The 17,205-nt window shown below is 34.7% G+C and overlaps 2 protein-coding genes across 11 annotated transcripts; one reads left to right on the top strand and one right to left on the bottom strand.

Moving 5' to 3' along the window:
* Positions 1–526: 526 nt before the first annotated feature.
* LOC141706747 (uncharacterized) lies at positions 527–17,187 on the top strand. Of its 9 annotated transcripts, none has more exons than XM_074509570.1 (21): positions 527–656; positions 990–1,200; positions 6,442–6,498; positions 6,850–6,877; positions 6,958–7,080; positions 8,398–8,509; positions 8,868–8,902; positions 8,994–9,047; positions 9,173–9,280; positions 9,515–9,631; positions 10,517–10,585; positions 11,297–11,376; positions 11,750–11,878; positions 11,957–12,227; positions 12,523–12,618; positions 12,850–13,017; positions 13,609–13,739; positions 13,856–14,021; positions 15,771–15,895; positions 16,002–16,184; positions 16,872–17,187. In XM_074509570.1, the coding sequence occupies exons 2-21, from the start codon at positions 1,100–1,102 to the stop codon at positions 16,909–16,911; spliced, it is 2,193 nt and encodes a 730-aa protein (XP_074365671.1). In that variant the 5' UTR covers positions 527–656; positions 990–1,099; the 3' UTR covers positions 16,912–17,187. The 9 variants fall into 9 exon arrangements, 8 of the variants coding, with proteins under 8 accessions (XP_074365671.1, XP_074365670.1, XP_074365674.1 ...); XM_074509569.1 differs by having other exon boundaries at positions 8,865–8,902; positions 11,960–12,227; XM_074509573.1 differs by having other exon boundaries at positions 528–656; positions 9,173–9,241; positions 12,526–12,618.
* LOC141706749 (uncharacterized) lies at positions 1,543–6,016 on the bottom strand. 2 transcript variants are annotated; one of them, XM_074509575.1, is made up of 3 exons: positions 5,323–6,016; positions 3,841–5,097; positions 1,543–3,756 (listed from the first exon to the last, which is right to left on the bottom strand). In XM_074509575.1, the coding sequence occupies exons 2-3, from the start codon at positions 4,193–4,195 to the stop codon at positions 2,411–2,413; spliced, it is 1,701 nt and encodes a 566-aa protein (XP_074365676.1). In that variant the 5' UTR covers positions 4,196–5,097; positions 5,323–6,016; the 3' UTR covers positions 1,543–2,410. The 2 variants fall into 2 exon arrangements, with proteins under 2 accessions (XP_074365676.1, XP_074365678.1); XM_074509577.1 differs by having other exon boundaries at positions 3,841–6,016.
* Positions 17,188–17,205: the final 18 nt, after the last annotated feature.

Here is a 17,205-nt window from a genome sequence, read left to right as displayed (position 1 = left end):
ATTATTTCTGAAAAAGGTTCAGACACGTATTTTAAAATAAATATAAAATATAATTTTCTATTTTTTTTTTAAAATTTTTAAATAAAAATAAAATGGTTAAACTTTTAGGGCTTGATACTCCTAAGTACTCACGTAACTTAGGTCACTACGACAAATTTTTTAATGTGTGTACAAATGGAATTATTCTAATAATAAAGTTTATTTAAAAAATTACAATTATGCCATTAAAAATATACCATGAACTCGGGTAAGTCCCTTAAATACGTATTTAGGGTCATTCTTCCCTTTTAAGTCACAAAAGTATTTTTTTTGATTTTTTTTTTAAATTTACTTTTCATTTATCTTAAAATGGGTACGGCCACTCTCGTAAACGAAAAAATGGGCACGGCCACTCTCGTAAACGATAGCAAAGGGGGATAGGAGTATAATTTATCTTCAAAACAAAATCACATGTAAATCGAAATTGCAAAAAAAAATAAAAAGAAAAAGAAAAAGACCGACAATAAAACAATTAATTAATAATATTTCCATAAATTATTATAATTTGCTCTTGATCAAGCTGCAAGAACTGTTCATAACATATTCAATTATACATATAAAATTACACACAAATTTGATTATCAACAACATTGAATTTAATCGTTTTTAACTCACAGGTATAATCTCTGCTATTCATTGCTTTTACATTTACAATTATACACACAAACATCTGTATGTATATGTGTATGCATTATTGTTTTTGTGTAATTTGAATTTCACCAAACCCTACATTTGAATTATATGTATATGTGTATGTATATGTTGCTCAATTGGTTGAATTGCAAGTTTATGATCGATTGATGTGATTTTAAGCCTGTTAGTTTTCGACATTTTCTCGTAATGTTGGAATTGGATTATATGTATGTATATCGTTTGATTGGATCTCAATTTGTGGTTTGTGTGGGGAAGTGGTTGTTTAGTTATCGGTTTCGTGTTTTTAATCTGTTCAGGGTTTAATTTATGAAGCGGAGACGTGTAGGATAGTTTAGTTGAGTGATCGTGATTGTGATCGTGTGTGTGGTGATTGGTGTGTTTTTCGGAGGGAAAGGGGGGTTGGTGTATGGATAGGGAGGATGCAGCAGCTCTCGTGGAAGCCACGGGGTCGAGGTTTACGGATTTAGAGCTAATTGGAAGAGGATCGTTCGGGGATGTGTATAAAGGGTGAGTAGTAGAAATGTGTACTTAAGCTGTTTTTTTATGTGTTTTATGTCTATCTTGTAATGTTGCATGATTTTAGCTAATTGATTGCTCGTCACTTCAATCTTATTAAGAATTGTTTTGTCGTTATCTGTTGCCATATTGAGTTTCTGACGGCTGTGGTACATGTATACAAATAAATAAGTAATTTTTCTAATCTTTCAGCTGTTCCGACAATGGATTTCTAAATGTGTTTATTTCCTGTGATATATAATGCAATGAATTGAATGCATTGCTAAATAACAATATATTTTCATCTTATCAGAAGGCGAAGCAAGTTAATAATTTTAATGTTTGTTTACCTGTAAGCATAAGGGTGCATTTTTCCACAGGGCAATCGATTAATGGTACTTTGTCGGTTTGTGTCCGGTTTTACAAGAAGTGAAAAGTGCACTTCTGAATTTCCATCTTTTTCTTTCGTAGACGTGTTTTTTTTATGGCTTAATGACCTTTTCAGCCTTGAGGTTTGCACCCGTGCACCCATAAACCCTTTATGTTTAAAGTCATACCTTTTCGCCCCCCGGTATCCAAAACATACCTTTTAACCCTTGGGCCGAGTTGGGCCGCTATAACGTTGGAATCTGGCTGGGGTATTTTGGGCAGAAACTTTCTAATTTTCCCTCCTAAAACAGATAAAACTCTCCCGCCAACAGCAACCCTTGTAGTTATATATAAATATATATGGTAAATTATAGCAAACAGCTTCTCATTCTTGAAATACACAGAACATGGATCCCCATTCCAGGACTATTAAGGAGAATTGAAAAGCTAGAAGAAGAAGCGGAGAAACTTGAAGTTGTTGTTGCTGGAATGAAAACAAAACGAGGAAGGAATGTATTTGTTTATGTTACTATGTTCATGTTGTTAATCTTTGTACTGATGATGAAGAATGATGGGGAGGTTGTAGTGAAGAGACAAAATGAACTAGTTTAATTTTGTTAAATTTCTTACATATGTACTACAGATGCATGTAATGCAAGTATGAATGAATGACAAGAAAATTAAGCCCATATCAAAGTTTCAAACTTAAATTAAGCATACCAAAGTGAAATCAAAAGCTGCAGTTCAGTTTTGCAACACATCATAACAAAAGAAATCAGATCTTTAAAAGTAAACAAAAGCACTGCTTAATGTCTGAAATTGAACAAGATCAACTTAAACAAGAGAGTATTCTTCAAGTGTCCTTGTCCTTCCCTTTTCCTGATTGTTTTGCCTTGGCATCATTCCTCAAATTATTACTTGTTACCTCAATAGCAGCTCTCAAAGCCCCTGAAGTTATGACATTTTTCCCATGAGATAGGAAAGATGCAGATTTCAGCTTTGTTTTCCCAATTATGGTCTTGAATTGCTTCACAGGTGGTGGCATTTGTTTCCCCATCTTCATTGGTCCTGTGTATGTGTTGTGTAACTCTCCAGAATTTGGTCCATCTGCCATTATTGTGTCACCATCATCTTCATCAAGACATACAGGAGTATCACTTGTATTTTTGAACCTTCCAAAAGTTGTTTTGATGTACAATCTATTACTTCTTCTCACATCAGGTGGAGAGGAAGCCCTAGCAGCTCTGGATGTTTTATGTGCCTCAATCTTAGAGCTCATTTCAGCTTTTATCACTTTTCTTCTTTCCTCTTCAGCAACTTTCTGAGGGACTAAGTCATCCAATATTTGAGCTTCTTGCTGCAACTTAAATATCCGAGTCTCCTTCTGCAGTTTCAATTTTTGAGCTTCCACTTGGTACTTCAAAGGCTGGGTTTTTTTGGAGTGCTTGACTTCATCAACTTTCTTCTTCATCTTTAAGTTGTTGACTTGTTCCTTCAATAGTCCAGCTACTTCCTTTTCCTTCACCTTTTCTGCATCAATCTTCATCCTCTTCTTCATTTCTTTGATTCTTTCAGCTGCCATCATAATAGGTGAATCCAGAGTAGTTGTAAGTACTCTGTGACCCCTAAGTTCTCTAATTTTCCTTGCTGCTATTTCAATTGGGGCCTCCTCATCAACAAAAGGTTCATGCACCATATTTTCTGCAGTTGTTCTTTCTTCAGCAACCTGGCTTGGCTGGGTGACTGGTGGACCATCAAACTCCACAACCAACTCATTATATGCAGCTTGCATTTCCTCCTCTTCATGTTCATTGACATTATCCTCGTCAGGTGCTTGAATCCTTGGCTGTGCAGAACTTGATGCCTCAGCCATTGGTATCATTTCTTCTACCACATTTAACAACCCTTTTTGCCTGTCACTAATAAAAGTCCACCCATCCCCAGACCTAATATCAAAGTCCTGAACTAGTAAAGCAAGAAACCACCTCCATGTTTCTAACCTCTCAGCTTCTACTACTGCAAATGCTAAAGGGAACATACAGTTATTAGGATCAATGCCTACTGCACACAATAACTGACCTTTATACACTGTTTTAATATGGCATCCATCTAATCCAATCACCTTCCTGCACCCTAGCTTGAATCCATGTTTTAATCCACCAAGGCAGATGTAGATCCTCCTAAATTGACCAACATTTCCTGCAACAAATACAATGTAAACATAATTTAGCACAAAAGAAAAACAGATCTGAAAAATAAATACTAATAAAATACATGTCAGACCTGGTTCAATGTCAATCTCAACTGTAGAGTTGGGATTTCTTTTCAAAAGCTCTGTCTTGTAATCCCACAGCTTCTCATATTGCTCCTCATGTGTGCCATTGATGGTCTTCATGCACTTCCTTCTTGCTTTTCTGAGAATATGAGCTGGGAAATCAATTTGCAAATCCTTCAAGACAGTCTTGTGGAAAGATTTGATAGGCCAAGTTGGATTTATCCTGAATTCAGGTAGATACTTCCTTGCTAGAAAACCAGAGTTAATAAGGGGAAGACCTCTTTGCTCTCTCACACATGTGTGGTCTGTAAAGGCACAATGAATAAAAGAATAAGTTATGGTCACCAACAATAAAAGATACATTATAACATTAGTAAAAGACTAATATGTACCTGGTCCCACAGTCTTTATTTAGATGCACTTGTCAAAATTTAATCCTGCATAAATGAACCAGGGGCATGGATCCTTACAAACTGCTCTGACCCTAGTTCTATCACTCTTCACAAACTTTACTACCCTCCCCTCAGTGTAGGAATGCTTCATTATGGCCTCTCTGCATTGATAATGATCTGTGAAAATGGTCCCAACAGTCCACTTTATATTGTCACTATCCTTAAACAATGGAAATGATTGCCTTCTCTTAAGGGCATCAAATTCTTCCTCCAAGTCATTGTCTGGCAAACTCTCTAAGTCATCACAGTCACTTTCATGTCTTTCCCCTTCACTTTCATCTCCCACTTCCTTACCTAGTCCTAGGTCTTCTCTGATTCTACCTACCCATTCCACCCCCTCATCAACATTGTTAGCAAAAAGCATGTCATCATCAGTCATAGAATAGTCAGAATCATCAAAATTATAGTCATCAAGTTCATCACTACACTCCCCAACATCATTACTTCCATCTCCTTCAATCCTTTGAAATAAATTATGATCTTCAAACGAGTCTAAACTGGTTTCATCACAATGCTTGACATAAACATCTATATTGTTATTATTTGTCCTAGCAAGCCCTATCATATCCTCTATATCAGTTTGACATCTCATTAGAACCAGACCATTTTCCAAATCTTTACTAGGATTCCTATAGTACATACAAAATAGTCCACTATGACCTATAGCTTTAGTTCGAGCTCTCAAATTATCATAAGTCAATTCCCCTTCAGATTCAAAATAGTACAGTGTCACTCGACCACCAATATATTCAGTTCGTGGTTCCCATTTTAACCTCCCACCATGATATAAGGTCAAATTTATGATACCATCACCTTCAATTGCAAAATAAATCAAGTATAAGCACATTTAACAGCGTGGATACATAATTAAGTCTCTACAAAAACACCCACATAATTATCACAACATGCAACATCAATATACTTCATATATACACAGAATCATCTAATATTTAACAAGATAAGTAACATTAAAGGCTAACTCATACAAAAACAAAGACAATCAATTAAAAATCAGAATGATAGTTTAAGAAATCATACCAGTAGAGAGTTCATCTGAATCGCCCATGATTTCAGACCAATAAACGCTGTTGATCAGATGAAAATCAGAATAAAAAAGTTAGATGAAAGTGAGAGGGTTGAAGGAGATGAAAAGATAAGGGATTTTATGTTCTATACTTACAGTGTCGGAATATCGAGTGTTAAAAGACTGAATTAACCCAGCCGATTTGGGCTGTTCTGTAACGTTATTAAGGCCCAACTCGGCCCAAGGGTTAAAAGGTATGTTTTGGATACCGGGGGGCCAAAAGGTATGACTTTAAACATAAAGGGTTTATGGGTGCACGGGTACAAACCTCAAGGCTGAAAAGGTCATTAAGCCTTTTTTTATTGAAAAGTTGAATTCTGTTCCAAGTGTGCAAGGGTGTTGGGATAATCTAAATCAATAGTGTCATATATACCAAATCAGTAAAGGATGGTGTAAATAAACCTTTATGAATGCTGAAAAATAGAATAAGATTACAAATAATATAAAGTAAACATACGATTTGTTTTTTTTTTGTGAAGATGAACTGATACAAAAGATGTTATTGCTTGTAAATAGAATAAAGAATACGAATCAAATGAAACATAAATAACACCAAAGAATATGCAAGAATTAATCTATATTATAACCAATGAAACCATAGAAAAACTTAAAAAAAGAAAAACTGCCTATATTTTTAAGAGAAAATTCGGCTTCATGGCCCCTTCCACAAAATTTAAGTATTAGCCGTGGTTGCAATGAATCACGAAGATATGGTAGTGCTGGATTTGTTGAATGTTGACAACAAGAACATTTTATCGCAAATATAGACAGAAGGCAACTCTTTGTGAGCGATGATGCAAAAGCAAGAAATCAACTACCAGCATGGCAAGTACTGGAGCAGAATCCATGCCTGGCATTTCTTGTTTATTATTTATTATTTTAAGCCTGTAGACGACAAGGTGGGTGCAAATATTCTGATTGTGCATACAGTTCAACTTGTACAATGCTGTAATATTTTTGATACATTTCCTTCTTTGTTATGTACTTATTGCTTTGTCCATAAAACTTGGCATATCATTATATATTGAAGTTAGCTTACTTTTAGCTACTAATCTTTGTTTCTGGGATTCCAGGTTTGATAAGGAGCTTAATAAAGAGGTTGCGATTAAAGTGATTGATCTCGAAGAATCGTGAGTCTATAGCCTAATTCTTTTTGTTATTGATTCTATCTATAGTATCGATTTTTAACTTGAACTACTCAGTTGTGACGTGTTCTATGCATTTTCTCTATGTAGAATGTGTATCCTGTGCCTATTCTTCCTAAGCGAGCTCTGTTAAAAATGACAATACAATTAATTTAATGTTTAAAGTCTTGACTCTTGATTATGGTGACCGTATGCTTTTATTTTTGCTTGTCTAGGTGTTTGTTTTTGCAAGTGAGTTTTGTTGAGGCATCAGCATAGCCTAACACTTTATTAACTGGACACTCATAATTTCATTCATTGTTTTCTTTAACCTGATTTGTAATTAATTATCTACAGAGAGGATGAAATTGAAGACATCCAAAAGGTATACCCATCTTATATGGAGTCAGATAATAGACATGTAACAAGTTCACATATAATCTTATTTAATGTACTTTCTTTCAGGAAATTGCAGTTTTGTCACAATGTCAGTCTCCTTATATTACAGAGTACTACGGATCTTACTTGCAGCAGACTAAACTATGGATAATAATGGAATACATGGCTGGTGGCTCGGTTGCTGATCTGGTAGGTTCTTTTTTTGACATGAAATGTTTACTTAATCAATTCTAAATAATTGCAACTGGCCCGAAATTGTGGGAAATCCAAGAGAATAATTACCAAGGTCTCTTGGAGAGGCGCATGTTTAATACCATAGTGATTCCGGGAATTTAAAAGCCTAGAATTAACTATTACATAAGTCAACTCATCTGTAACATGCAGAAGGCGACTAGAAGCTAGATCCTTTGTGCTCTGCCTGTGACATGTGTATAGCCTTGGTGCTTTTGTTGCTTTTAGTTTATTTTAACATCTCAAAACCCAAATCTATGCGTAGGGGTTGGTGGGAATTGTTCAAATTTTGATATGGTTAAACAATACATAAAAGCCATACATGTTCGAACATGACACTATTAAGCAATATTGTGAAACTGTGGTGGTCAGGTGGACCTTTGTTGATTATATTTTTTTCTCACCTTTTATTTTGTCCTGTGATTGATAATAATATATGAATAATCTAGAAATACACTACTTACCATACTATGGTCATTTAACTTGCACTAAAAATGTAATTCTTATTAAAGTTATTTTGGCGACTTATAAGTAGTAGTTTTTCCTTATAGGCCTTTTATTAATATATTATATTTGTAAATATAAAAAACAAAAAAGACAAGAATTTCCAAAGTTAAACTAGATGATAACCCGTGTGAAGCGCAAGCCCGATAAAATTCATTTAGATCAATCTAAATTAATAATAATAAAATCAATGCATTTATTACAGCATAATGAAACAATTACATTGATATCATTATCTAATTTAAAAATCAGAATAAAGAATGTCAAATAAATACATTATATAATTTATTTTATTTTATTCAATTAAGCTTACTTTAAGAAAAGTAAGAAAATATAATATACATGATTCTGGTAGATACATTTCCTATGCATCTCAGTAGGCTTAAAATAAAAGAATTGTAATTATGATATGATTCCAACAATATTTCATCAGAGGACAATATAGAATTGTACGGGGGATAGGAATTTAGGGGTGGAACCAAATTTGGTACCAAGTACTATGAAAAGGGGTTTCTCTTATTAAGAAAGGTTATAGATGTGACTATGTGAGGAGGTTAATATTACTTCTATCCAAGTTAAATTTGTAATTGAAAAGAAGTCCCTCAAAATAGTACCTTGTTTCTACTTCTTAAAATTCAACTCATAGGTCAGTTTATTTAAGTCAAAAGCAAAAATTGACGAATGGAACAAAATTTACCATTGGATTACTTTACTTAAGATACTTAAAATGGTTAAATAAAAAGGCCCTGATACAGATGTTTCTTTGTTCAGATTCAACCAAATTATCCATTAGATGAAATGTCTATAGCGTGCATTTTGCGGGACTTGCTCCATGCCGTTGAATATCTTCACAATGAAGGAAAAATTCACAGAGATATTAAAGGTGTACATACTTATCATAGTTGAATACCAGTTTGTGAATTTTATGCCGGAATGTCCCGTATATCTCAGATAGTAGCTAGGATGAATAACAACTCTTAATTACATTTAAAAGAAGATTTTGCAGCAGATTTATACTGCTGATGATTAATCTGTTCTTTAGATACTCTGAAATTATCTGTAACATCTCTCTCTCTCTCCCACCCTCCCTCCCTCTCTCCCTCTCTCCTTCTCTCCCTCCCTCTCTCTCCCCCTCCCCCTCCCCCTCCCCCTCCCTCTCCATCTCTCTCTCTCTCCTCTCTCCCTCCCCCGCGTGCATCCGAATGAGTAATAACAATGTCATGTATATCCTTTTTCAGCAGCAAATATTTTATTGACAGAGAATGGTGATGTTAAGGTATATCTGCTATGTTCTAATAGTAATTATTTCAAATTTCTTAGTCACCTAGAATGCCATTCTGCTTAATTTTTCACATTTGTTGTGATAGGTTGCTGACTTTGGTGTTTCTGCACAATTAACAAGAACAATCTCCAGAAGGAAGGTACTACAGTCACTAAATCATGGCCATGTGTTTTCGCTTTATTCTGAAAATTTCTAATAAAAATGAATATATATAAATATATGTAAGGTATCAGCAGTTGACACTAATGGAATTGACCATGACAGACATTTGTAGGAACACCATTTTGGATGGCTCCAGAAGTTATTCAGAATTCCGAAGGATACAATGAGAAGGTTTTAGTCGATACTTCTGTTTGGATCCTTGTCCATTATGTGCGTGCGCGCGTGTGCGTATTTGTTAGCCATTCGTGTATTCGTGCTTCTTTTCTAAAATTTGTTCTGTACTCTCAAATCATTTTATTGCAACAAGGCTTCACTATATGCTGGCAGATGTTTGGTCTTTGAGGATAGCTGTGTATTATTAGCATTCATGTTCTATTCTTTTCTAAACTTTGTTTTTCATGTTTTCTTGAATCATTTTTTTACAACAGGCTTTGTTTTATGCAGGCAGATATTTGGTCGTTGGGGATCACTGCTATTGAGATGGCGAAAGGGGAGCCTCCGCTTGCTGATCTCCACCCGATGAGAGTCCTATTCATTATACCTCGAGAAAACCCTCCACAGGTATGGGTATTTCTGTTTGTTGCATGACCAACAGGAGATGTTAAGTTAGGTCGTTACCTTTCTGCATGTCAAGTTTATATCCAGTTTTGTCGTCTACTTGGAATAATCATTGAATTTGTCTAATGTACCCCCTCCCCAAAAAAAATCTTTTTCTCCACATAATTTGGCCAACCTATGCAGCTCAGCCATTACCAACCTTGCACCTTCTTGGTACATACAGTGTGGTGATAAGCACTGCTAAACCCCCCCACCTTTTTTCTTGTATACCTTTTTCATGTTATTATATTTCTTTTATCCATACACCATGTCATTGAAATGCACAAGACCTAATATATGCTAATAGTACTTTTTTGAGTTGATTTCTCTCCATTGAAAAGTGAAGCGTAGCAGCGGGTAAATATGGACATAATTGTTATTTATTATATATGTATTTATAAAGATAATTTAGTTGTAATTAGTTTAGTTATTATAAGTAGACAGTTATTCCCTTTATTAAATTATTATTTAATATGTACTAGGTATTAGTTCCCAACTCCTAATTAAGGTTAGTTTACTTATAAGATTTTACGTGGGCACCAACTTATAAGACCTCTATATTATAGAGGTAAATTATATGATTTGGTAGATATTTTATAGCAAGTCCGCGGATTTGTGCCAATCCTCTGCAAAGATAGGTTTAATTTCCCTCCCACCTATGTTATATTCTTTTTAATTGTATCCTACATCCAGAACCAAGCTATGCTGGTGCTTAATCTTTTGGGAGACCTTCAACCTTAATACATGTTTTAAAATACTTTATGTTCTGGTTAACAGTTTCTTTTGTACTTTAGCAAATTTCGCAGGGGTCGAGAGATGATTGATGTTTAATTTTTTTTTTTTTTGCAGTTGGAAGAACACTTTTCTCGTCCCATAAAGGAATTTGTTTCATTGTGTTTGAAGAAGTTGCCTGCAGAGGTAGCTACTTATATAGTAACACATGGCATGCACGTGCTCTCTTTATCAGCTAATATCATATTAAAATTGTTGTGGCGACTAACTGAAATGTTATTTGCACACATATTTTTTTATGTAATGGTGAAATCTTTAGAAATTGTCAAGAATACCTTGATTTCATGCCTAACAATCACAAGTATTTTAGATTTTGAATTACAGAATGTCCTTTAGTATTAGATGTTAAGTTATAGGATATTCTTTAGTATTAGATCTAACAGTTCTCATCTATATGCTCTAAAAGATATAACTGTTATACTATAACTAGCGATACCAAACTACCAACCAAACTTTTAATGGTTCGCCTTTAATAATATAGTGTATATATGGTATCCGTGCAAGACATGGGATGTAAACTAGTATGTAATGAAAGATTAAAACAAAACGAGTTTTAAAGCAAACTTCGGAATTGCAAACGGTATCTGTGCACATGCCCCGGGTTTGAGACTTGGTTTACTTAGCTTCCTTCAAAAATTCTAATTTAAAGTTATAAAAATAAATCGTTGTAATAATAATTGGTCAAGTTATAATTGTTTTTCATTTTACTTGAATGCAGAAGTACTGCATATTGGTCTGTTTTAGAACCTTGTAAACTAGTTTGTTTAATTTTTAAAATTAAAACTGTGCAAAAACTGTATAAAGGAATTCACACTTTCTTTTCCTTTTTTATTTCAGAGGCCGACTGCAAAAGATCTTTTAAAGCATCGATTTATCAGAAGTGCTAGGAAGTGTCAAAGACTTTTGGAGAGAATCAGGTGCATTTTAATTTTCACAGCAACAAGTCTTAATATCAAAACTTCATGGAATTGATTGGTTTTATCTGTCAAAATATGTTTGGCTGGTGCCTACACATGCAATATCTAGATCTTAAATTCACTGCATGTAAGTCTAATATTGAACAATGTCTAATTTCCCATGTCTTTAAATGCTAAAGCCTGCTCTTATGTTTGTTAGTTTGTTGATCATTGGACAGTACTAAAGTAAATGACCACAATGAATGTGCAAATTCAAGTCCTTATATGAAGAATGAGAGGAGGGATGCCACAGATAGATGTAGAATTACTGATGTAAGAGTTTTGAATAAGTGCTACCTGCTGTCCTGATGTTTTGTTTCTTTTATACTCACAGAGAGCGACCAAAGTTCCAAATAAAAGAAGATGGAGAAACCTTTAGAAGCGGTACAAAGGCTATAAGGGAAGCTTCTGGCACTGTGAAGGTGAAAAGGGATTCAAAAGTCGCAGATACTGTTCAAGCCAGGTTGGTCTTTTCTGTCGATTTGTGAAATTAGTTTCTGTTTACATATTGATTGCTGGCTGATGGTGCTTATGTGCACAGTAGTCAGGAAAAAACTTTAAAATCTGCGGGTTGGGACTTCAGCATCGGCAGGTCCTCTAGCACTGGAACAGTGCGAAGTGTTGTAAAACCGCCTCATGCTAGAGAAAGGAAAGTAGAGGTTTCATTCAATCAATCCCTATCGAGAAGAACATTAGCAAGTGGCAGTCGCCGGTCTTTTTCCGGAAGTACAAATAATATTCCTGATGTTTCAATTCAAAGAGATTCTGGAGATAAGGTTATTGATGAGAAACAAGACAACTACCGGGAAAATGTATATCTATGTCCCAGTCCCACTTTTCCTGATGTAAATATGCATGTGTTCTAGTTACTAATGCTGGATTTGAGAGTATTACCATTGAATCCTGGTTTACTTATGCTGTTAACACATATATTTGTTTGCTTGGAGAGTTTGGGTGAAGTTAACAAGTACAATTAATTTTTTCACAAAAAGTTATGGTTGCAGTGGTATTATTATTCTACATACATCATGTTGGGCTTTTCTCCACCCTGTCTCCTTTGTTTAAAATCTTTTTTCCACCCTGTCTCCTTACTTTGTTTAAAATTAGCAGGAAGATTTGGCTGCAAGCGGGACAGGAACCGTTGTTGTACGTTCTCCCAGAGGGGTCAAGTCATCCTCTGCGTTCAGCGATCAGAGTACCTTGGTAGGATTGCAGTTTGATTCAGACAGTGACCTATATTTTTGCTACCCTTCTATGTTAGTACAAAAGTGAGGTCCATGAAATTATATTTCCAATTAAAAGGCCTATGTGCTAAACGTTTAGAAGACATACATGCCAGTTCCATAACATTAGTCTTTCTACTCGAACATGAAAATATTATGTGCATACTTTTTGAGTCTTTTTCTTGACTTTATAAAATCAACTTGGCACCAGTCTAGCAGTACATTTGCTTCAGTAGAGGATGCTTCCACCAGTGGCACTTTTGTTTATCGTGGACAACATGATGATTTGGATTTACCTCGAACTCCAAAGTCCAGACTTGGTATCCAAGAGAAAACTTCAAATGCATCCCTTGAAGACAGTGCAATAAACCTTTCCGAGGTTGGGCATTCTCCGAAACTTATCTCCTTTGTTTAATAGTTGTAACTAATTTAAAATCTGCGAATTGATTTTCTGTTAAGCTATCAATTGTGGTCTACGTGAAAAGGGGCTCGTTTCTTATTATTAAGTAGAAATTATCCCTCAAGTATTTTTGGAACCTTTTGAACCTGATTTGTTTATAACTACTTTCTCATTTAAATTCTATCTTTATAGATTATTATACCGAAAAACTCATGTTATGAATATGTTCACTTCTTGTTTTCTGATAAATATGACTTTTCCGAATCCTGATCTGCTCGGAGATTATAATCAACGGGAGAATTTATAGAAGCACATAATGTAGAAGCCATATATTTCAATTTGTTGTACTTAATAAAGCAGCCATCAATTAATATAAACCCTTCTTAGTTTTCCACTTCCACCCTGCTCAATTATGGATGAAATTCTAATTCTTTTTCTCCCCTCCCCACACCACTAAGTGATTGATTTTGATCTCTTAAATTGCTCTAGTTAAATAAAAATATTGGAGCAATAGTTGATAGAGCTAAATAATGTGATCTATGTAAAGGTCAATTCAGTTCTTTTGTTCAGGCAAAGGCTGCACTTCAAGGAGGATTGAAGAAAGGAAATGCCAAGGAAAAGTCTGTGTGGGGCAAGGGGAACCGGGATGGGATAGAAAGTAAAAAGACAGATCAATTAACAAATAGCTCTGACTCTTCAAGGTAAAGTTATGGTTGACTTGCTGAACTATGTACTACTTAATGACGTCTTAAAGTTCTTATTATTCTTACTTGAAAGTATAGCTTTGTCAATCTAACTACTATAAATTGTACCACAGAAATTCTCGTGATTATGCTGATGCCCTAAAAGCATTTCCGAGATCACGTCAAGCAAGTGACGATGAAAGTAGTTCCAGGATGTCTGAAATGTTATTGGCTGCCCCAGTAGCTGCAATATTATTGTCTGCTCCGATAGCAACACTTCTTATTCCCTCACTAAAAGAGGTAAATCCTAATGATGTTATATCATTGGCGTACATAGTTCTTTATTGTTTTTGGATCAAAGATTCATATGGACATGAAGATGATGTTTCTCTATATTTTTTTCACCCTAAGTCCCATTGCACAGTTTTTTCATCCTAGATCTCGTTGCACATGGTTTATTTATTTATATATATAATAAATATTATTTTACCCTTGTTTTTAAAAAGTTTTTATATTATTTTACATAAAATGACAGGATTTGTTTATAAAAAGTATAATATTATATTCAAAATAATAATTGCCGTGCACAAATCCAAGTGTCGGATCCTTATAAAACGTGTCCCCGAGTCTTTTATTTTAGAGTTCAAAGAATCGTACACTATGATTTGTGTATGTGTTGGATCCTTCTAAAAAGAGTCTGAGCATCACAGGTCTAGAGTTTGATTCCACCTCTCGTTTTCCCTTTGCATTGAAATCGATTACAGAGAATAAGGTCATTCATTCTTGAGTTTGATTCTCAGGTCCACATCGAATTTTTTCATGTACTTCATAATTGAATACATAAAATAATGTCTATCATGTTCCCTCCTAAATTTAAATAAAAAAGTAATTAAGTAAATATACCACTCTGGGGCTAGAAGTTGTCTAGAGTTTGAGTTTTATTTGAGCTTTTTCATGTACTTTAAAATTACATCATAGAATAATGTTAATTATGCCTCCCCCAAAATGTAAAAAATTAGTAACCAAATCAAATATGTTGCTCCTAGTTCTAGAATATAATTCTCACCTCCCCTTTTCCTTGTGCTAAATACTTAAATGCGTAGAAAAAAGTGAATTACTTTTCTTTCCCAAAAATTGACTAAAAAAGGTAATAATTAAATCCAATATGGTATCCAACTGCGCGCTAGCCAATATGCTGCCCCTTTTGCATGTACTTTAAAACCGAATACAAATCAAATTAATTATCTCCCTCCAAAACAAAAAAAGAAGGTATTAACCAAATCAATATGCTGCTACTAGTGCTAGAAGTATGACTTTGATACTCTCTTCACCCTTTCCCTGTAATTGGAAAAATGTGATCCCTCCCAGCATGACCTCAGTGCCCAAAAGAACAACCTTCCGACTTTTTCATGCATATCAATGCTTTCCGAGGACTTTTAAATAATATTTCATCAATTTTTTTTTGTACTTTCTTTCAATACAGTCATATGCAGCTGGATGAATGCTGTTCATCAGTATTTGGTATCCGGATAATAAAACCTTATTATTGTCTTCATTTTCTTTTATCCTTACTAAAGTGCTAGTTTAAATTTATTTATCAGTTAGTCCCTTTGTTCTGTGCAGTATATAGTAGCTACTGTTGATTTAGACATAAATTAATAGGAAAAAAAAGTGAATAACAGGATCTGGGGAAGTCAGAGGCATAGGTGTCATCTCAAATGATAAGAGTCAAGTGATTATTGATTTATGACCACAATTGACAAGGCAACAAAAATTTATCACACTCTGTGTAAATTATTATGCAATACTAGTACCTTGCTATTACTGCGGTTTTATACATCAATTTCCAATGGGGTAGATTTTTGTGAAGTACACATAAAATACTCTTTCAACTTAAGAAAAGTATAAACTTAAGCCTGTGTACGGGAGGATGTGCATGCTTCAAAAAAAGTTTGAAGTTCAAGCTTAAATTATCTTTGTTTCTTATCCAAATAGGTTTCATCGGAAAGGGTCATATAGGTTTCATAACTAGTTATGTATATAGTGTAGGCTGTTGGCGATGATCAAGACGGGTCTCTTGTCCGTGGAGTGGCAACTTCTTTTGCAGAAATGGAGAGCTTGAAACCTGGATCGTTTAAAGTGTTTATGTCTAGGATGTTTCAGCGGCTAGCAAGGTGTAGGCATTATTATATTTTGCATGCTTATCTTGGCTCTAATCAACTTGGTGGATATTTTTCCAACTTCCACATTAAATAATTTTGAAGTTGAAACTTTCTGCAGTTCAGAGGAATCTTCATTGAAGGATCTTCAGCTTCTGGCTGCCCATGCATTCACGAAGGGAAAAATTGTTTCTGGGCAAACAATTAATGCAAATGCAGAAACTGAAAGCAGAAAAAAGCAGCAGAACAAAGAGGCCAAATGCAATTCCAATTTAAGCCCACTTGCGAAGTTCCTACTATCAAGGTTTGTCAAATGAAGATATCATGTTTGTTCAAGAAATGAGCAAAATTGAGCATCTGTAATTTAGAACATGGGTGAGGATCCAAGTGCAAGAGCTTTGAGTCAGAGAATAGAGAGCCATAGGCCAATGCCCAGTAACTTGTCTATGGTCTAACCTGTCCTACAAATATACAATCAATGCACATTATCTTCTCCATGGTCTGACTCAATATACACCAGTCAATTACTTTCCAATTTTTTTTCAAAAGCCAGAGTCTGTACAGAAAGTGTCAATCTTATACTAGGTGTAGGGTAAGGTCTAGGTGTATCATTTACACTACTTTCTAGCGGGATATACTTGGTAATGTTTGATTTAGTCAAATATACGCGGGATTAGGAACATTGAGATCAACTAGTGCACATGAATAAATAGCTCTATCAGTGATGTCCTAGGGTAGTAGGATATATGTAGAAGTCACAAGGAATTTGCAAGTATTAAATCGAGATACATATATGTATTTATGATAAAGGTGATATTATTCTTTCTGAAGGTTTTCTGTTCAAATATGCTGTATGAACTTAAATCATGGCAACTTATGAAGGACAGAAGGTCCATTGTTCTATTCCTTAGTGAACGTGAGTCTAATTTTATTAGGAAAACCAATCATCAGGCTTCATGTCTTTTTCTGAAGTTTTATTTTCGTGCTGCAGATGGCAAGGCCAGGCGTCGCGAGATCTAAATCCAAGTTAAGGATAGGTTTTGCAGTATCTGCCTATTATAACTCTGCCTGTGTATTTGGTGTCCGTGATTCATTTTTGTTCAGTGTACATAACATTCAAAGATATATTGTAATAGTTGTCTTGTGCATTGTCGCCCCCTTTTGTTGTTCTACATGTTTTTTAGAAGTCCCTTATAGTGTAAAATTTGAGGGATACTTTGTCTTACCTAATTGTGTACCAGCCTATACCAAGATAGTTTGTCTCATCTCGGCACAAAAATTAATTTTGTGTTCTGATTCAGCTTCTACTAAAAACAATTTAATCC

This window comes from Apium graveolens, chromosome 2 (assembly GCF_009905375.1).
Source record: "Apium graveolens cultivar Ventura chromosome 2, ASM990537v1, whole genome shotgun sequence".
NCBI classification, from domain to species: domain Eukaryota; kingdom Viridiplantae; phylum Streptophyta; class Magnoliopsida; order Apiales; family Apiaceae; genus Apium; species Apium graveolens.
The sequence above is the reverse complement of the archived record's forward strand: the minus strand, read 5'-3'. Positions and strand labels throughout refer to the sequence as shown.